The following is a 22,601-nucleotide window of genomic DNA, read 5'->3' as shown; positions in this document are numbered from 1 at the left end:
ATGATATCATTCAGTTTGTACAAACACTATAGCAATATTTTGTGAAGAATCCATTTAAGAGAGTGATTCAGGAAAGAAATGCCTGATGAAACAAGATTTTTAAGCCTATCAATCCAGTTCATTCTGAAATGAATGCCTTTTAGCATTTTTACTTGCTAGATTTTTATGTTCTCTTCTTTTTTTTCATTTAATAGTATTCATACTGTTTTCTCAAAGGGCTCACTTTTTAAATCTAACCAACCACATTGTGGCCACCTGTATACTCTTTAGAAACTTCCCAGACCAACATCAATTGAGAGAGATTTTTATAAAGTAATCCTTTCACTGTGAGGCACTAAAGCATATGAAAAGTTAGACACAACTAGACCTGAGTCTTTAAGTAACAAGTTTTCAAATACATGTTAATTTTAATATTAAAAATCCCTCAAGAGAACAAAGATGGCAGATTAAAGGAAACCATAGCAATGCTGAAGCTCCCTCAGACTGAAATAAAACAACAGATCTGCACCACAAAATTGTGATACTTTATCCTATTGAAGAGCTACTGAGAGACTAACTTAAAATGTTGATTACATAGAACAGATGCTTTGAGGATAACGTATACGCCTAGCGTCAGACACATTAGAAAAAAAAACAATGATTAGACAAAGCACTTTCATAAAACAGAAAGAAGTGGAGCTGGGCAAGGTGGCACATGCTTCTAATCCCAGTATTTGGGAGGCTGAAATAGGATTGTGAGTTCATGGCCAGCCTCAGCTACTTAGTGAGGACTCCACAACTTAGTGAGACCTTGTTAAAAATAAAAAATAGGGCTGGAATGTATAATGCCCCTGGGTTCCATTCCCAGTGAAACAAAAAAGAAAAAGAAAAAAATAAAACCAACACAATATAGGTACAAATAAAAACAAATAGAAAAACAATAAAAAAGATCTGCAAATCTAAATAATCCTAAAAACATGAGAAAAAGGTCATCAAGAAAACAATAAATTTCTTCAACCCTGAAACAATGGAAGTCACTAATATAAATGTGCAAAAAATGCCAAAAGATTTCAGAATTTTGATTACTGATATAATCAAAATGATTAAAAATGACAGAAGAGAATGTAGACAGGATATTAAAGAACATAAAAATAAAGAAACTGAAACTCTAAGCAAGAAACAGAGACCCTGATTAAAATGAAAGACAAAACAAAAAAAATTTAATTGAAACTATCACCAACAGACTAGGCCATATAGAAAACAATGTCTCAGTTTAGAATACAGTACTTTTTTTATATAGTACTGGGGTTCCTGGAAGCCCTTCTACCTCCGGGCTATACTCCCAGACCTATTTTTTTTAATATTTTTATTTGGAAATAGGGTATCTTAAGCCAGCACGGCTGGCTTCGAACATGCGCAATCCTCCTATCTCTGCCTCCCAAGCACGAGGATTATAAGTGTGGATAAGACAGTACATTAAAAAAAAACTGAACACTCAGTAAAAATTATAGAAAAGACAATAAGACGCTATAATCAAAACATTAAAAAATCTGGGATACTTTTGGGAAGATGGCAACTGAGGGAAGCAGCACATACCAGACCTGCTGACACCCAATCTCCATTCCCTTGGAAACAGTATTCTACAAGGCCAGAAAATACTACCAATAAAGGAATAACATGATAGGTAAAGGCTGGAGATAAAGGTTAGAAGACATATCAGAGAGCAGAAAAGAAACCTGCCCACCATGTAGCAGCCGACACCACAGAGGCACCATCTTGCCTAACTGCACCCAATTCCAGAGACAAACAGGAAAAGAGCCAAGGGCCTGAAGGGAGCAGTTGTAGATCATCAGAGTTGTGGACCATCAGTTCTTCATACACAAATACTGGCTACAGCTTCTAGTGGCAGCAGCCGAGCTTGCCGAGGCCTCCAGGAATCCAGAGAGCTGGAGGAAAAACCTGCCTGCCTTGTGGCTGCAGACATCACAACACCACCACCTGGCCTTGCTTTACCCGACAGGAGAATAGTCAGGGACCTGAAGTGGGCAGCAACGATCATTGAAATTGTGGGTCATCCATTTCTCCTGCACAAACATAAGCTACAACTTACAGCAGTGGCAGCTGAGTTCACCACACCCTACAGAAATACAGACCAGTGCACAAAAACACCATAAGTAAAGCCATGATCCCTGTGGGAGAACATCCAATGCAGTGCCCCCAGGGACTCATGCAGCTGCGATAAACACACTGGGTCTGATACTTTGCAGTTCAACCCAATAAAGGTGGGGATGAAATATACAACTTAGAGCAGTGGTGGCCAAGCTTACCATGCCTCAGAGATCCAGACCAGTGCATAGCAACACCTTAAGTGAAGCCACTGTCCCCACAGGAGAACACTCAGTACAGCACCCCCTGGGGCTCACGCAGTTGACATAAACACCCTGGGTCTGAGACTTTGTGGTCCAACCAGAAGAAGGTGGAGATAGGGTCTGCTGTTGGACACGGTAAAGGCTCAAACAGACTCAGACTGTGCATCATTGGAAAGTGTAGGGACAATAGATCCAACTAATAGGATCTACAGGATGACCACAGACCACCCAATCACGGTAAACAGGGAGAAGTCAGACCATACCAGCCCTAGCTGTGGAGAACAGAAACTCTTACATTGAGTTTGGTCTCAGAGGCATCCCCACATACAAAGGCAGAGAGAGACCAAGACTCCACATCTGTAGAAAGCATGGAGGGTGACCTGAGATTAACACTAGGTCCAGCCCCACTGTTACTGGCCATCTGAATGGACGGAAAAAGACTCAGAGAACCAGTTTGCGTAGGAAAGGTACCAGTGGCATTTGGTGTCTGTACAGAGAGACACAGCAGAGGCCCAGTGTGTTGAGTATATATTTTTAGAGTTGCATTAATTTGTTGTCAGTGTTGTTTTTGTTTCTTGTACCTTTTGTGTGTATGTGAGTTATATGCCTGTTTTTTATCCTCTCCCCAAATCCTCTTCCAAGGTTCTTCCCTTGTACATACCTATTCTCTTGTCTCCATTGCTGTTCATTTTTTTTTCTTTCCTCTCTTCTCATCTATGTCTTGTATTAAATCTACTTCATATCATTATACTAAAAACTCTACATTTGTTCCTAAAATGTTACTAAATATTCACTACTTCTAATTTCTACTCTATGCTACCTTACCAAACCCATACTCTCATTCTATTGGATCTTATCTGTGGCTTTACCCTGTTGTTGCATTTACAACTTTATTTCCCTCCTCACTCAACCTTCACTATTGAATACAACAAAATGTGCCCAGGGATATACCAGCTGAAACCTAGAGACTGAGAGAAATCTATCAAAAGCAACAGATACAAACTTCTGAAATCATAAGAAAGAAGAATAACAATGAAGCAATGAGCTCCAACAACATCACAATAACAAAACCTAACAACACAGAATTGAAGAGATCTCCAGAAGGTCAAATCAGGAATATAACTGTAAAGGTAATACAGGACTTCTGAAAAGAATTTAGAGAGAGTCTGAAATAAATAAGAAATTCAATCATTGAAGTGAAGGAACCAATTCAAACTATAAATAATTGAATGAACCACATGGAGTATAGGATCTTGCTACTAGAAGATGATCACTCCAAAAATGAACATAGTATATAACTTAGAAAAAACATTTTGACAGGATGAACTGGACATTGAAGAAATATGGGCCCATTTTAAAATAGCTAACCAAAAAATAATTGGCAGAGAAGAGAGAAAAGAAGGTGAAATCAAAAGGATCAACTCTCTCTCTCTCTCTCTCTCTCTCTCTCTCTCTCTCTCTCTCTCTCTCTCTTTTTTTTTTTTTTTTAGTGGTACTGGGGTTCCTGGAAACCCTTCTACCTCAAGGCTATACTCCCAGACCTAATTTATATTGTTATTTGAAAACAAGGTCTCTTAAGCCAGCAAGGCTGACTTTGAACCTGTACAATCCTCCTGTCTTCGCCTCCCAAGCACGGAGATTACAAGCATGCACCACCACGCCCAGTGCTCAACAATCTTTTCAAAGAAGTAATAGCAGAAAATTTTTCAAACAAAGAGCAAGAGGTCAATACATAGGTACAAGAAACTTATAAAATCCCCTTTAGAAAAGATCAGAGAAAAGGATCCCCATGTCACATAATAATCAAACTGACCAATCTAGAAGCCAAAGAGAGAAACCTAAAGACAACAAAACAAAATTAGAAGGAAAATTAGAATCACTCCAAATGTCCCAAAACAAGTTATAAAAGCCAGAAAGGCCTGGAGTAGCATATTCCAAACTCTAAAAAAAAACAACTTTCAGCCAAAAATTTCAAACCAGCACTAGAGAAAATACACAAAGAGATTAACTTAGAAAGAGAAATAAGTAGTACACACCAGAACCAGAGAAACGAGAATTTCCATCCAGCAAACAACTAAGCAAAGAAGAACAAACACTAGCTCAAACAGAAGTTAAATCTCAATATGTTAGTAATTAAACACCATCTCTCCATAATCACCCTGAAGGTGATTAGCTTCATCGAAATAGCTTTCATGTTCTTGGACAGGCAGAATAAATATCATTAAAATGGCCATACTTCCAAAACTGATCTACAGATTCAGTGCAATACCCATTAAATCACCAAGATCATTCCTCACTGACATAGAAAAATCAGTCCTTAAATTCATCTGGAACAACAAAAACCCAGAATAGCCAAAGTAGTTCTCAGCAACAGAAATCATGCAGGAGAAATCCTGACTTAAATTATACTGCAAAGCCATAGTAATAAAAACAGCATTGTACTGGAACAAAAACAGATATATACATCAATGGAACAGAATAAAAAACCCAGAAACAAATCCACACTCTTACAGCTAATTAATTTTTGGCAAAGGGGTCAAAAACATATACTGGAACAAAGATAGCCTGTTCAACAAACAGTGTTGGTAGAACTGGTAAACCATATACAGAAAATGGAAATATATCCCATTTTCTCACCCTGCACAAGAGTAAATTCAAGATGAATTAAAGACTTAGAAATTAGACCAGAGACCTCAAGGCTCCTTGAAAAGGGCACAGGTCCAACACTGCAACACATAGGCACAGATAAAAACCTTCTCAAGAAGACCCCAAAGGCACAAGAAACTAAAAGCTGAAACTAAAAGTTGAATCAATATGTGGGATTGAATGAAACTGAAGAGCTTCTGTACAGCAAAGGAAACTATCAAGAACCTCAACCGAAAGCCAACAGAATGGGAGATTTGTGCCAACTACTCCTCCAATAGAGGACTAATATGTAGAATATATAGAAAAACTTAAAAAACTAAGCACTAAGAAACAAATAACCCAATCAAAAAATGGGCAAGTGGCCGGGCATGGTGGCACATGCTTGTAATCCCCGCACTTGGGAGGCAGAGACAGGAGGATCGCGCAGATTCGAAGTCAGCCTTGCTGGCTTAAGAGACCCTGGTTCCAAACAAAAAATATAAAATAGGTCTGAGAGTGTAGCCCGAAAAGGGTTTCCAGGAACCCCAGTACCACAAAAAAATTAAAAAAAAAAATGAGCAAGTGAACTAAATAGACACTTCACAAAGGAAGAAATTCACATGGCCAATAAATCCCTGAAAAAATGCTCAACATCATTAGCAGTTAGAGAGATGCAAATCAAAACTACCCTGAGATTTCACCTAACTCCAACTAGAATGGCAATCACTCAAAACACAAATAACAACAAATACTGGCGAGGATGTGGAGAAGTGGGAACTATAATACATTGTTGGTGGGAGTGCAAATTAATGCAACCACTTTGAAAAAAAGTATCCTCAGAAGAATGGGAACAGGCTTACCACATGATCCAGCAACATCACTCCTGGGTATTTACCCAAAAGAAAGGAAACCAACCTACCAAACTAATGTATGCTTATCTATGTTCACAGCTGCACAATTCACCATTGCCAAACAGTGGAGATGTTTGGCATCTCCAGCCAAGATGTTCTTCAACAGATAAATGGATTACAAAACTGTGGGATATGTACACAGTGGAATTTTACTCAGCCATAAAAGAAAACACAATTACATTATTTACAGGTAAATGAATGGATCTGGAGGACATTATGCTAAGTGAGATTAGTCTGTCACAAAAAATAATAAATCAGAATATTATCCCTAATATGCAAAAGCTAGGGAGAAAAATGGGTTATAGGAGGAACTCTAGACAAAGAAGCAGATTCTACAGATGAGCAAATAAGGTGACTTTCCTAAATATGAAAGTGAAATGGATATTCTCATAGAAGTATTCAGAACCGCAGTTAATCAAGATCAAAGAACATCTCTATAACACATTACAATGAAAATTACTAAAGTCAAATGAACATAAAAGTTGAGATAATTCCAAATGCACTAAGAACAAAGGGTCAAGTGACAACAAAGATTATTTCAGATTTCTCAACCCAAATTCTGAAAAACAGAAGGGATTAGAATGATGGACTACAAGCTCTGGGGGGAAAAAAAAACAATTTCTAACTAAGATTGCTATATCCAGCAAAGATATTTCCAAAGTTGATGGAAAAGGGCCAGGCATGATGGCATGTACCTGTAATTATAGTATTTGAGAGGCGGAGACAGGAAGATCACAGGTTCAAGGGAAGCCTCAGCAATTTAGAAAAACACTCAACAAAAGTAAAAATGCCTGGGGGTGAAGCTCAGGGATAGAATGCCCCTGGCTTCAATCTGCAGTTCCACCAAAAAGAAAACAAAACAAAACAAAAAATTGACAGAGAATTCAAAACCTTCCAAGCACAGAAAGAAAAGAGTCATATGTTTTCTTTAATATGCCCAAACTAGGGACTATTATAAATGCCAGAGGGACTCCAGATAATGAAGGAAAAACCTCAGCAAAGCTTAAATGGAATGGTAGGAGAGGAAGAAGACTGAGGTTGATTAAAGGAGGAGCTATATCCAAATATGTGTAAAAGTATGAATGTAGCATAGTTAACCTGGACACTCATTGTTGGTAGGGGGTAAGGAAAAGTAGAGGGGCAACAAGCACAGTCTGAATGTATGCCATTTTCAATATAATCCACATAAAAATTAAAAAATAAGAATAAAATAAAATAAATATTTTAAAAACCTTCCAAGATAAGCATAAAATGAAAAGAATTCATGAGCACCAAGCCAACACTAGAGAAAACATTTTTAAAATAAAATAAAAAGAAGAAATAAAAAATGAACATCAGAATCAAAAAGGAACAAATTCCATCAGATGAGTAAATAAATGAAAGAGAACAAATACTGTACTGAACAGAAGTATAACTGAAGCAGGTTTGTGGCCAGCCTCAGATATTTAGTGAGGCCTGTGCAACTTAGTGAGACCCTGTTTAAAAATAAAAATAGGGCTGAGAGTGTAGCTCAGAGGGAAAATGCCCCTGGGTTCAATCCCCACTACCACACACAAAAAAGAAATACAACTCAAAATAACAGGAAATAAAAGTCACCCCTCTATAAAAACACTGAATGTCAGTAGTCTCAACTCTCCAGGTAAAGCTGAACTGGTAAAATGGATTCAAAATCAAAATCCAGTTTTATACTCATATAGCAATTTTATAGGAAAAGATATACACAGGCAAAAGGTGAAAGGATATAAAAAGATAATCCATGCAAATGAAGACTCAAAGCAAACAGGGGTAGCTATTCTTATTTCCAAAAAAGCAAAGTTCAAGCCAAACCTATCAGAAGAGAAAAAAAGAGTCACTTCATACTGATACAGTTCTTACTGATACAGTTAAGTCATGAGGGTTGTGATCTCATCAGTAACCTAGGCCAGACGGGTGTAGTCCCTTGGAAAAAGTAATTCCTTGGGGGTGTAACTTTAGGGGCTGTGCTTGTGTCTTTGAATCCACTGCTTGCTTGCTCTCCCTGCTTCCAACTTCTATGATGTGATAAGTGGAGCCTGTGTGCTATTTCTCTCTCCAGCACCACACCTTGAGATTCAGACTCTGGCCTCACATAGACTGACCCAAGAATCTCCAGAAAATTGAACAAATAAAGCTTCCTCTAAGTTATGAGGTCAGGTCTTCTGCATCATAGCAGTGGGAATGCTGACTGAGATATCCAGACAAACCCAGCACTATCTGTGAAGAACTTGGACTCCTATGTATATGCTGGGTCTGGTCCCAACAGCACCTGCTGCCTATATAGGTGGGGAGAGACACAGACTGAGGGTTTGTGGAATCATGGAGACTTGTACTTAACCCTAGATCCAGCCTCATTGATACCAGCTGCCCGCATAGACTGACAATGTATCAGAGACATCCTTTTTGAGAGCTCAGAGACCCAGGCTTACAGGGGTAAAAATGCTGGTGACACTTGGTGCCTGCACAGACAGAGAGAAACACCAAGCCAGGGTCCAAATTATTGAAGGAGACCAAAAAGTACATCTATATGCTGCCTGTAAGAAACACACCTTAAAAGTAAAGATAGTCACAAACTAAAGGTTAAGGACTATAGCAAGGCAATCCATGCCAACAAGACTTGAAGACAAGCAGAAGTAGCAACTATCATATCAGACAAATTATAATTCAAGCCCAAACTTATCAGAAGAGACAAAGCAGGTTGTTTTTTTGCTGGTAAAAACAATCTGAGAAGAGAAAATAACCATAGTCAACGCTTATGCCCCACTGAGGAGTCCAACATAGGTGCAGAAACTTTGATAAAACACTATTTATGATGTTAAGTCACACATAGATCACTAACAAATTCAAAAGAGGTGACATACTCCCCTGTGTCTTTTCAGACAATAGCATGAAACTAGAAATTAAATATAAGACTCAGAGTAACCACATAAACCCAAAGACACTGAACACCACACGGCTGAATAAGGAATGGGTCATAGAAAAAGTAAGGGGTAAAATTAAAAAGTTCCTAGAACCGGACATGGTGGCACACACTTGTAATCCCTGTGCTTGGGAGGTGAAGACAGGAGGATTGCGCTGGTTTGAAGCCAGCCTCGCTGGCTTAAGAGACCCTATTTCCAAATAAAAATATAAAAATATGTCTGGGAGTGTAGCCTGGAAGTAGAAGGGTTTCCAGGAACCCCAGTACCACCAAAAAAAAAAAAAAAGTTCATAGAAACAAATAAAAATTGAGACAGAAAAACAAAACCTCTGGGATACCCTGAACTAAGTATTATAAGAAAAATTCATAGCACTGAGTGTCCACATAATAAGAACAGAAAATCACCAAATAAATAACCAAATTACACACCTCAAAGTCCTTGAAAAGCAAGGACAGTCTAATCCCAAAGCAAGTAAAGAAAGAAATTATTAAAATCAAAGCAGAAATCAATAAAATAGAGAATAAATAACAATACAGAAAATAAAAAACAGGATTTCTCAAAAAATAAACAATATAGATAAGCCACTAGTCAATCTAACTAAAAGAAAGAATCAATACAAATTATGCAAATAAAAGATTAAAAAGGAGATATTACAACTAACAGTGTGGCAATCCTGAGAATTATCAGAAAATACTTTGAAAAACTATTCCCCAACAAAATGAAAAACTGAAAAGAAATTGATAATTTTCTAGACTCCTACAACCTTCCTAAACTGAACCAGAAAGATATAGAAAATTTAAACTGACCAATAGCAAGCAAAGAGATTGAGGCAGCAATAAAGAGCCTAACCACAAACAAAAGCCCAGGACTAGTTTCACAAGTGAATTTTATAAAACCTTTATAAAAGAGCTAATTATAATACCTCTCAATCTATTTCATGAAACAGACAAAAATGGGACTCTCCCAAATACATTCTACAAAGCCATTATTGCATTAATGCCACAATCAAATAAAGATAGCTCAAGAAAAAAATTATAGACCTATGTCTTTGATGAACTTAAGAGGCAAAACTGCTAAATAAAATACTAGCAACATGCAATCAAAACCATATCAAGAAAATCACACACTATGACAAAGTAGGGTTCATCTCAGGAATGTAAGGCTGTTTCAACATATGAAAAACAATGCATGCAATTCATCACTTAAATAAAACCAAACACAAAAATCTCATAATCATTTCAATTGATGCTAAAAAATAATTTGACAAAATCCAACACTCATTCATGCTAAAAACCACTGCAGAAAACCAGAATAGAAGGAACATACCTCAACATCATAAAGGCAATATACAATAGGCCCAACAGTCAACATCATATTAAATGGGAATAAACTGCAAGAATTCCTCCATACAACAGGAACAAGACAAGGATACCCATTATCATCACTTCTTTTCAGTATCGTACTTGAGACTCCAGCCAAAGCAATAAGGTAAGAGGAGAAAATCAAAGGAGTACAAATAGAAAAAGAAGAACTAAAACTATCCCTACTTGCAGATGACATGATACTAAGAAGATCCAACAAACTCAACCAAAATGCTTATAGAACTGATTAACAAATTCATAAAAGTGTTTGGATACAAAGTCAATCTTAAAAAATTAAAATTTTTCCTGTATGCCAACCATAAATCCAATGAAAAAAAAATCCAGAAAACACTTCCACTCAGGATATACCACAAAATATAAAATACTTAGGAATAAACCTAACCAAGAAGGTATAATATCTCTACAAAAAAATATTATAAAATGCTGGAAAAAGAAATCAAAGAAGACCTTAGGAGATGAAAAGATCTTCCATGTTCTTGGATAAGCAAAATAAATATCATCAAAATTGCCATTCTTCTAAAAGTGAGATAGCCAATGCAATGTCCATTAAATTACCAAGGCCATTCTTGACAGACATAAAAAAAAAAATCAGTCCTTAAATTCATTTGGAACAACAAAAAGCCCAGAATAGCCAATTGATTTTTGACAAAGGGCCCCAAAACATACACTGGAATAAAAGCCTTTTCAACAAATGGTGTTGGAAAAACTGGTTAACCACTAAAAAATGGAAATAAAAAATGAAAATAAAAATGGAAAATAAGAAAAATGGAAATAAACCTCACTTTCTCACCCTGAACCACAATCAATTCAAGATGGATCAAAGACTTGAAAATCAGACCAAAGACCTTGTAGATCCTTTAAAAGAGCATAGGTCCAAAGCGTCAGCACATAAGAATAGGTAAAAACTTTCTTAACAAAACTGCAAAGGTACAAAAACTTAAAAGGAGAATCAATACATGGGATTGGATTAAAATGAAGAGCATATGTAAAGCAAAGGTAACTATCAAGAACAGAGAGCTGACAGATGGGGAAAAAATTTTGCCAACTATTTCTCCAATAAAGGACTATTATCTAGAATATACAGAGAATTCCAGAAATTCAGAACTAAGAAAACAAAGCAAGTGAACTTCACAAAATACAAAATACAAATAGCCAATAAATGTTCCCTCTGAAATATATATGGGGAAAATTACAGCTATTCAAAGAAGGATGCTTACCTCAGGCCCTGTAATGTGCATCAAACCAGAAATAGCAGATGCAATAGCATCATAACCAGCACGCTGAGACATGGGGCCTGTCTGACCATACCCTAAAAAAACAAGAATAGACATAATCAGCACTGTGTAGAGTACATTAACACCACTGTGCAATAGTTTGTTAACACCACTTGTTTCCAGAAATTTTGAAGCATTTAATTCCTATTAGATATGTATGATACATTGAAAGAAGCAATAAGAACTATAGTATTCATCCTAGAAAGTTAAAAACTGCAGACTTGCTAGCCAGATCCCACCTGCATGAGTGTTTTGTGTGGACTGCAGAAAGTTTTGGAATTATTTTATTTAGTTGCCAATAATTAAAAGTCAAGAGAAAGCACATAAAATGCAAACTTCTGAGTTTTCTCAAAAATATCAAAAGTAAATTCAAATCTAGGCACACAGTTTCACATGGCAACACTTTGAGTCGAGTAATAGCCCTCCCCTTTGCACAGGATTAGCTCTACCACTCCTCTCTACTGTACACCTCACCCTGATTCACTCATTTACCCAAGAAAAAGTGTTGAGAAGGCTCTATTTACATGGTTTCTCAAGTGTGCAAAGAAAATATAAATTACAAATTAAATATTGGACATAAATAAAATAATTATATACCCTAACACTGATTTAAGGTTATCATTTCTCCTCCTCCTCCTTCTTCTTCTTCTTCTTCTCCTTCTTCTTCTTCTTCTTCTTCTTCTTCTTCTTCTTCTTCTTTCTCTCTCTCTCTCTCTCTCTCTCTCTCTCTCTCTCTCTCTCTGGAGTATGGAGTATCAGCAAAAATCAAGAGAACACAAGAAATCTTTTTTCCTGTTCTCAGTCTCAGTCTTGGTATTTATTGTTCAATAACAAGGTTATATAAGTAACTACATGAACTATCTCAAAATTCACTTTATCAACCAAAGTGAACAAATGAAGAGCCTTCTATATGCCTTAGCTTCACTGCATATACACCCTGATATTTCCAGGTCTCCATTTAAATGTCTCCTTACCAGACACACCTTGTTCAATGACCTTTTTATATGTTCTCATATCCCTTATAACCACAGATATATAATATTGATGTATGCTGTCTCTAACCTACTAAAATGTCTACTCCAATTTTTTTTCTATTTGAATCACTGCTGTATCCTCAGTATCTAGAACAACGTTCAATTGCATTTACTGAATAAGAATGAACACCTGTTACCCCAAAATGTATTTTTTTTAAAAAAATCAATTGATAAGGCAGGTGTGGTGGCACACACCTGTAATCCCAGTTCATAGGGGGCTGAGACAAGGAGATAAACGATTCAAGACCAGCCTCAGTAATGCAGTGAAACCCTGTTCTAAAAAATAATAATTATAATAAAAAATGCTTGTAGTGTAGTTCAGAAGTAGAATACTTCTTGGTTCAATCCTCAGTGCCAAAAAACTATAAAATATAAATGAATAAAGAAAATAAAGTGAGTGATTAAATCATTAAATTACCTAATTACCAACTAGCTTACCCAGAGGCATTTGCTAGAAAGAGTCTTTGTCAGAAAGGTCAGTATGTAAAACAAAATTCTCAGACAAACCATCACTTAATATAAATTAAAATAGTTTAATAATAAATGATATTGATCATAATTGATGATGGAAAAGGTATCAAAATACCTCCCTTATGTTTTATTATAGAAAATTTCAAAGAGAGAGAGAGAGAGAGAGAGAGAGAGAGAGAGAAAGAGAGAGAGAGAGTGTGTGTGTGTGTGTGTGTGTGTGTGTGTGTATGTACATATTACTGGGGATGGAACCCAGGGGCCTTCTACCTACAAGATACACCCTTGGCCCTATTTTCTTTCACTTTTTCATTTGGAATCAGGTTCTCACTAAGTTCCTAAGAGCCTCACTAAGTTGTTGAGACTGGCTTTAAACCTGAGATCATCCTGTCTCAGCCTCCCCGGTACTAGGACTACAGGTGTGTGCCACTACACCTGGCCTCAAAGACAGAATTTATAATAAGCTCTTCAGTCAAGCTCAATAATTTTTCATTCATAGCCAACTGTCTTTCCATTAAAACTATTATATGAAAAAAAGTAATAAAACCTTTTGTTTTTAACTTAAAAAACAGGGCGTGGTGGTGCATGCTTGTAATCCCAGCATTTGGGAGGCTGAGACAGGTGGATCTGGGTTCGCAGACAGCCTCAGCTACTTAGTGAGACCCTTTGCAACTCAGTGAGACCCTGTTTGAAAAATAAGAGAACAGATGCCAGGCATGGTGGCGCACACTTGCAATCCCCGCGCTTGGGAGGTGGAGACAGAAGGATCGTACAGGTTCGAAGCCAGCCGTGCTGGCTTTAAGAGACCGTGTTTCCAAGTAAAAAAGTATAAAATAGGTTTGGGAGTATAGCCCAGAGGTAGAAGGGCTTCCAGGAACCCCAGTACCACCAAAAAAAAAAAAAAAAAGAACAGGACTTTGGGGAAGATGGCAACTGAGAAAAGCAGCATTTACGAGTCATGCTGACACTCAATCTCCATTGCCTCAAAAACAGCACTTTACATACCCAGAAAACACTATCAGTGGAGAAATAAAGACTATAAAATCAAGGGACAGAGAAAAAAAGACTAGAAGAACAACCAGAGAGGAGAAAAGAAACCTGCCTGTCTTGTAGCGGTGGGCACCATGCCTGCGCCATCTTGCCTCACAGCACCAGACTCCAGAGACAAGAAGGAAAACAAGAAACTGAAGTAAGCAGCTGTAGATCAGTCCATTGTAATTCATCAGTTCATCCTGAACAAAGACTGGCTAAAACTTCCAGCGGCCAAGCCCATCACACCCTCCAGAAATTCAGAGCAGAGCTCAAAATCGGAAAAGAAATACGCCAGCTTCGCAGCCAAAAGCATTGTGGTGGCACCATCTTGCCAGTGCCAGCTGCGTTCACCACACCTGACAGAGATCCAGACCAGCACACACCAAAATTGTAAGTGAAACTGTGACTCCTGCAGGAGAAATCCCAGTGCTACGCCCCCAGGGACTCACGCAGCTTTCATAAACACCCTGGGTCTGAGATCTTACAGTTCAACAAAGTGAAGGAGTAGTGGCGGCAGAGATTTCCATACCCTTGTCACAGTTTCCCATGGGAAAACACCCAGACCAATGCCCCCAGGGTCTCGCACAGCTGCAACTAACTCCCTGGGTCTCAAACTTTGTGATACAACCCAGTGAAGGAGTAGTGGCAACTGAACTTACCACACCCTCCAGAGATCCGGAGCATCATAAATGAAGTCATGTTGACCTGGTGAACTGGATAAGAACCCAGAGAAGGTGGGAGTGGGTTCTAATGTTGATAACATCAGAAGCTCAGACAGACTCAGGCTCAGATCAGTGGAAAGTGTGGGGGAAGTCCTACACTTAACACTAAACCCAATAAGTAGGATCTCCTGGAACACCACAGACCTACAGACCTTCCAGTTGTGGTGAACAGGGAGAAGTCAGACTAGCTCAGCCCTAGCTGTGGAGAACAGAGACTACTACATTGAATTTGGTCTCAAAGGCATATGCTATGAACAGAGGCAGGGAGAGACCTAGACTCCAAGTCTGTGGAAAGTGTGGAGGGTGACCTTCACTCAATATTAAAACCAGCCCCATTGATAACAACCATCTGCATCAACTGAGAAGACTTAGAACCAGATTCATGGAGGGAATGGTGCCAGTGGCACACAGAATCTAAACAGAGAGAGACAGCAGAGGATCTTTCCATTGAAAAGTTATTTATTTGTAGACTCTAATTCATTTTGGGGGTTGTTTTGGTTTTTTCATTCCTTTTTGTGTGTGACAGTGTCTGCTTGCTGTTTCTGTTTGGTTGGATTATTTTTTGGTTTTTGTTGGTTTTTTATTGTTTTTGTTTTGTTTTGTTTTAACCCTCTTCCCAAATGTTCTCACAAGTTTCTTCTTTGTACATGCCTACTCTCTCCTCTCTATCCCTTTTTTTATCTTTTTTCTTCTTTTTATCTCTCCCTTGTCTTCTATTAAATCTACTTCAATCAATTATCCCAGTAATTCTATATTGGTTACTAGAATACTACTACATTTTTACTATCTCTAATCTCTAGTATATACTCCTTACCAAACTCATATTTTCATACTATTCTACCATATCTGAGACTTATCCTATTCTTCCATTTACTCCTTCACTTTCTGCCTACTCAACCTACACTGGTGAATATAATAAAACTTGCCTTGGATATAGACCAGCTGACACCTAGAAACTGAGAGAAATCTATCAAAAATAACAGGTACAAACTTCTGAAATTATAGGAAGGAGGAACAACAACAGACCAATGAGCTCCCACAACCCCACAATGACAGAAACTGATAACACAAAAATGCAGAGATCTCCAGAATTTCAAATCAGGAATGTAACTGTAGAAATAATACAGGATTTTTTTTAAAGAATTTGGAGAAAGAAAGAAAGAAATAAAGGATGCAACCATTGAAATAAAGGCATCAATGCAAACTATAAACAATCAATTAGATCACATGGAGAAGAGAATCTCGCTCCTAGAAGATGATCACTCCAAAAATGAATGCATAGTTTATAACTTAGAAAAAAACAATTTGACAGCAGGAATTGGACATTGAAGAAATATGGGCCCATCTTAAGAGAGCTAACCTAAGAATAATTGGCATAGAGGAGAAAAAAATAAGGTGAAACCAAAGAGAAAAACAATCTCTTCAAAGAAGTAATAGCAGAACATTTTCCAAATATAGAGCAAGAGATCAATACACAGGTTCATGAAACTTATAGAACTCCCTTTATTATTATTATTATTATTTTTGCAGGTCTGGGATGGAACCCAGGGGCATTGTACCTCTGAGCTACACCCTCTGCCCTATTTTTTGTTCTTTATTTTGAAACTGGGTCTCACTGAGTTGCAGAGGACCTCACTAAGTAGCTGAGGCTGTCTGCGAACTGCGATCCTCCAGGTCTCAGCCTCCCGAATGCTGGGATTACAAGCGTGCACCAACACGCCTGGCTAGAACTCCCTTTAGACAAGATCCGAGAAAAGGTTTCCCACATTACATAATAGTCACAATGACCAATGTAGAAGCCAAGGAGAGAATCTTAAAGGTAACAAAAATAAAAGGTCAAGTGACATTCAGAGGAAAACCAATTAGAATCACCCCAGACTTCCCAAACCAAGTTATAAAAGCCAGAAGGGCCTGGAGTAACATATTCCAAACTCTGAAAGAAAACAACTTCCAGCCAAAAATTTCCTACCCAGCAAAACTATCTTTCAAATTAGATGGGGAAATAAGATGCTTCCATGACAAACAGAAGCTGAAGGAATTTATGTCTTCAAAACCAGCTCTAGAGCCTGGCATAGTGGTGGAAGCTTGTAATCCCCACTCATGGGAGGTGGAGACAAGATGATCACACAGGTTCAAAGCCAGCCAAGCTGGCTTAAGAGAACTGTTTCCAAATTTAAAAAAAAAAAGTATAAAAATAGGTCTGGGAGTGAAGCCCAGAAGTAGAAGGGTTTCCAGAAACCCCAGTACCACCAACACCAGCACTAGAGAAAATATTCAAAGAGATTAACTACAAAGAAGAAATAATTAATACATGCCAGAACCAGAGAAACAAGAATTTCCATCCAGCAGACAACTAAGAAAAGAAGAACAAAAAGTATTTCAAACTGAAATAAAATCTTAGTGTTAGGAATTAAAAATCATCTCTCAATAATCACACTGAATGTAAATGGTCTCAATTCCCCCCAAAAAAGGCACAAAGTGGCAAAATGGATTAAAAATCAGAACCCTTCTATCTGCTGCTTGCAAAAAACACACCTTATGAGGGAGGTCAAGTACACCAGAGTCCAGTGGCTGCCCAGTCTGTCCTCACAGACACACCAGTGACCATCAAACCACAGAGACACGGACGAACAGGAAGAACACTGACAGCTCACTACTAGAATGCTGCACACTGAAGGTGAAAGTTATTTCATTTTCTTCAGTGACATGAGGACATTTAAAAAATACTAAATAGAGGGGAAGATGGCGACCGAGAAAAGCGGGGCTTAAGAGCCCCGCTAACAACCAATCTCCATTACCACAAAATCAGCGCCTTTCATAGCCAGAAAACACCATTACCAGAGAAACAAAAAAATCACCAGGCTCCAGAGAGAAAGCGGACTGAGAACAGAGCTCAGAGCCACAGAGGAGATACACCGGCCTCACGCCCAAGGACGCGGCAGCAGTGCTTTACTGCCGGCAGCAGCGGCGAGTTCACTGGACGGCTACAGCAAGCCGAGGTGAGCCACTGTGGAACAGCCAGGCGGGATTTCTCGCCGCAGGTAAAATCTAAAGCTCCCAGTGGCTGAGCTCAGCACACGTTGCAGAGATTCAGAGTGGAACTCAAAACCAAGAAGAAATACGCCAGCCTCATGGCCGAGGGCATAGCAGCGGCGCCATATTGCCACCGGCGGCAGCAGCAGCAAATTCACCGCGTCCAGTACAGTTACATCTGCGTACTCAAGAACAGTGAGTCAAATTGCGGGCCACAGAGGAGAAATCCCAATACTGTAATCCCTGGGACTTGACCCATTGGGGGAGGGGCAGTGGCAGAGATATCACACCATAGGAGAATGTGCAACCTGGCACCCCCCACAGTCTAAAGCAGCCTCTATCGACTCTCTGGGTCGGAGACTCTGTGATACAACCCAGTAAAGGAGTAGTGGGGTCTGAGATACTACTGACTCGAGATCCAGAACACCTTAAGTGAAGTCATAGTGACCCAAGGGAAGAACCCAGAGAAGGCACAAACTTCCGAAATCATGGGAAAGAGGAATAATACTGGAGCAATAAATGCCCACAACCCCACAACATCAGAACCCGATAAAACTGAAAATCAGAGATTTCTAGAAGATCAAATCAGGAAAATAACTGTAGAAATAATAGAGGTGCTTCGAAAAGAACTCATAGAGAGCCAAAAAGAAAAAAAGGATGCAATTAATGAAGCAAAGGCCTCAATTCAAAGCACAAACAACTGATTAGACCACATGGAGAACAAAATCTCGCTCTTGGAAGATGATCATTCCAAAAATGAATGCACAGTTTCTAATCAAGAAAAAAATATCTGACAGCAGGAATCTGATATTGAAGAAATATGGGCCCATTTTAAGAGAGCTAACCTAAGAATAATTGGAATAGAGGAGGGAAAAGAAAGTGAAACCAAAGGGATCAACAATCTCTTCAAGGAAGTAATAGCAGAAAATTTTCCAAACATAGAGCAAGAGGTTGATACACAGGTGCAGGAAACTTATAGAACTCCCTTTAGACAGGATCGGAGAAGAGGATCCCCATGCCACATAACTGTCAAAATGACCAATGTGGAAGCCAAGCAGAGAATCTTAAAGGCAACAAAAGCAAAGGGACAAGTGACATTCAGAGGCAAACCAATTAGAATCACTCCAGACTTCCCAAACCAAGTCATGAGAGCCAGAAGGGCTTGGAGTAACATATTCCAAACTCTGAAAGAAAACAACTTCCAGCCAAAAATTTCCTACCCAGCAAAACTTTCTATCAAATTAGAAATAAGAAGCTTCCATGACAAACAGAAACTGAAGGAATTTATGTCTTCAAAACCAGCACTAGAGAAGATACTCAAAGAGATTAACTACAAAGAAGAAATAGGTAACACACACCAGAACCAGAGAAACAAGATTTTCCATCCAACAGACAACTAAGATTGGTTATCTGTGGAGATTCATTATTTATGTTAGTCTTTTACCTATCTCTAAATGGTATTGTTTGCCTTTATTGTTGTTTATTTTTAGGATTTCTAGTTGGAATATTAATATACCTTCAGATATAGCATTTGGAAATATTTTATCCCATTCTATTAGTAACTTTTAACTCTGTTTACATTGTCTTTGGATATACAATATTTTTTTATTTTTTAGGGAGTTTGTTTACCCATCTCTTTCCTGTGCCATTGAAATCAGATCCAAGAAATCACTGCCAATTTCAATGTTGTGAGGTTTTATGACCCAGATTTTCTTCTTAAAGTTTATAGTCTTAAAATTTATATTTAGGTCTCATCTATTTTGAGTTAATATTTGTATATGATGTTAGGTAAGGGTCCAATTTTATTCTTTTTTATGTAATTATTTTTTTCAACAATATTTAGTTAAAAGATTAGTACTTCCTCCACCAAATGTTCGTGGAAACCTTGTCAAAAATAACTTGACAATATAGGGAAGACTTTAGCTCTAGGCTTTTATTTAACTCCAAGGGTTTATATATCTGCCTTTAGAATAGTACTACACTGTTTCAATTATTGTAGCTTTATATGGTTTGAAATCAGAAAATATATATCTTCTAGCTTTGTTCTTTTTCAAGATCGTTTTGGGTATCTAGAGTCCATATTCCATATTAGGATAGATTTTTTTTCTGAAAAATAAATATATAATTATATGATAGTTTCACCTAAAAAAAATAGAAAAAAAATATTCTCTGGTAAGAAAGAAAGTAAAAAGAAATATTGAATTGTGATCTTTAAGTCATCAAAAGCTTGGTATCAGACAAATGCAACTGTTATGTGAGATTATCATTTTTAATTTAGGATAAATTGCTATAATACTAGATGTCAACCACTAAGCCAAGCATGGGAGGGAGGGATGGGGAGAGAATGGGGTGGGGATCGGGTGGGGGCTGACTGGGCAATGTGTGCATGTAGGTCTACAAAAGTTTGTATCCCACTATGATGTGTGAATACAGTGCACCAATAAAAAAAATTAAAAATTAAAAAAAATACACCTTACAAGTAAAGATAGTAATAAACTTAAGGTAAAGGGCTGGAACAAGGTAATTCATGCCAATGGAATTCAAAGGCAAACAGAAGTAGTAACTATGATATCAGACAAGTTAGACTTCAAGCCCAAGTTTATTAGAAGAGAAAAAGAAGGTCATTTTTTACTGGTAAAAGGAGCAATCCATCAAGAGGAAACAACAATCATCAGTATTTATGCCCCAAACATAGGTGCAGCTACTTTCATAAAACAAACTCTTCGTGATATTAAGTCACACATAAATCCAAAAAAAATCATACTGGGAGACTTCAACACCCCTCTCACACCATTAGAGTGATCTTCTAGACAAAAGGTCAGTAAAGATGCCTCATACCTAAAGAACACAATTAATCAAATGGACCTGGTGAACACATATAGAATATTTCACCCAACTGCAGTGGAGTTTACATTTTTCTCAGCTGCTCATGGAACCTTCTCCAAAACAGATCACATCCAGAGCCACAAAATGAGCACTAGAAAAATAAAAAAAAATGTGACATACTTCCCTGTGTCTTTTCAGACCATAATAAAATGAAATTAGAAATCAACTATAAGAAGACCAGGGAAACCACATAAACATATGGAGACTGAACACCACACTTCTATATGAAGAATGGGTGATATAAGATGTAAGAGGTGAAATCAAAAGATTTCTAGAAACAAATGAAAATAGAGGTACAATATATCAAAACCTCTGGGACACTTTGAAGGCAGTATTAAGAGGAAAATTTACAGCATTGAGTGCTCACATAAAAAAAAACAGAAAATCATCAAATAAATAACCTAATGACAAACCTCAAAGCCCTTGAAAAACAAGAAAATTTAACCCCAAAGCCAGTAGAAGACAGGAAATTATTTAAATCAGAGCAGAAATTAACAAAGTAGAGAAAAAAAACAATAGAGAAAATCAACAAAACCAAAAGCTGGTTTCTTGAAAAAATTAACAGGATAGATAAACCACTAGCCGACCTAACTAAGAAAAGAGAGAACCAACCCAAATTATGAAGATAAGAGATGAAAAAGGAGATATTACTACTGACAGTGTAGAAACCCAGAGGATTATCAGAAACAACTATGAAAAACTATACTCCAACAAAATGGAAAATCTGGAGAAAATTGACAACTTTCTAGATAAATACAACCTTCCTAAAATGAATCAAGAAGATATAGAACACTTAAAACAACCAATAACAATCAAAGAGATTGAAAGAGCAATAAAGAGCCTACCATCAAAGAAAAGCAAAGAACCAAATGGTTTCCCAAGAGAATTTTATAAAACCTTTATAGAAGAGCTAATGACAATATTCCTTAATCTATTTCGTGAAATAGAAAAAAAAAGAACTCTCCCAAATACATTGTATGAAGCCAACATCACATTAACACCCAAACCGAATAAAGACAGTTCAAGGAAGGAAAACTACAGGCCTATATCTTTGATAAATTTGGATGCAAACATGCTAAACAAATTACTAGCAACATGCATTCAAAAACACATAAAGAAAATCATACACCATGACCACGTAGGGTTCACCCCAGGGATGCAAGTCTGGTTCAACATACAAAAATCAATCCATGTAATTATTCATCATATAAACAGAACTAAATACAAATATCACATGATCATTTCAATAGATGCTGAAAAAGAATTTGATAAAATCTAACATCCATTTATGATAAAAGCACTGCAGAGAATAAAAATAGAAGGAACATATCTCAGTATCATAAAGGCAATCTATAATAAGCCCATAGCCAACATGATATCAAATGGGGAAAAACTTTGAGAATTCCCCTTAAAAACAAGAACAAGACAAGGATGTCCATTATCACTACTTCTCTTCAATACAGTACTTGAGATTCTAGCCAGAGTAATAAGCCAAGAAACGAAAATCAAAGGAGTAAAAATAGGAAAAGAAGAATTCAAACTTATATATGACATGATACTATATTTAGAAAACCCAACAATTCAACCAAAAGATATATAGAACTGATCAACAAATTCAGCAAAATGTCTGGATACAAAATCAATCTTAAAAAATCAGAACACCAACCATAAATCCAGAGAAAAAGAAATTCAGAAAACACTTCCACTTGGTATTTCCAACAAAAAAATAAATAAATAAATTACTTAGGAATAAACCTAACCAAGATGCTAAAACACCTCTATAAAATAAATTATAAAACACTGAAAAAAGAAATCAAAGAAGATTTTAGAAGATGGAGAGATCTTTCATGTTCATGAAGAGGCGGAATAAATATCATTAAAATGGCCATCCTTCCAAAAGTGATCTACAGATTCAACACAATGCCCATTAAATTACCAAGATCATTCCTC

The 22,601-nt window shown here is 37.4% G+C and overlaps 1 protein-coding gene across 1 annotated transcript in view; it reads right to left on the bottom strand.

The window, feature by feature from the left end:
* The window catches only part of SUGCT (succinyl-CoA:glutarate-CoA transferase), a gene marked incomplete at both ends in the record, with an annotated part of 986,025 nt that overhangs the window by 857,754 nt on the left and 105,670 nt on the right, over window positions 1-22,601 (bottom strand). Inside the window, one exon of the mRNA XM_080701949.1 lies at window positions 11,420-11,511. Within this exon, the coding sequence (XP_080558075.1) occupies window positions 11,420-11,511 (92 nt within the window). The remainder of the gene's footprint in view (window positions 1-11,419; window positions 11,512-22,601) is intronic.

The sequence above is a fragment of the Muscardinus avellanarius genome, assembly GCF_963383645.1.
Source record: "Muscardinus avellanarius genome assembly, chromosome: 9".
NCBI classification, from domain to species: domain Eukaryota; kingdom Metazoa; phylum Chordata; class Mammalia; order Rodentia; family Gliridae; genus Muscardinus; species Muscardinus avellanarius.
The sequence above is the reverse complement of the archived record's forward strand: the minus strand, read 5'-3'. Positions and strand labels throughout refer to the sequence as shown.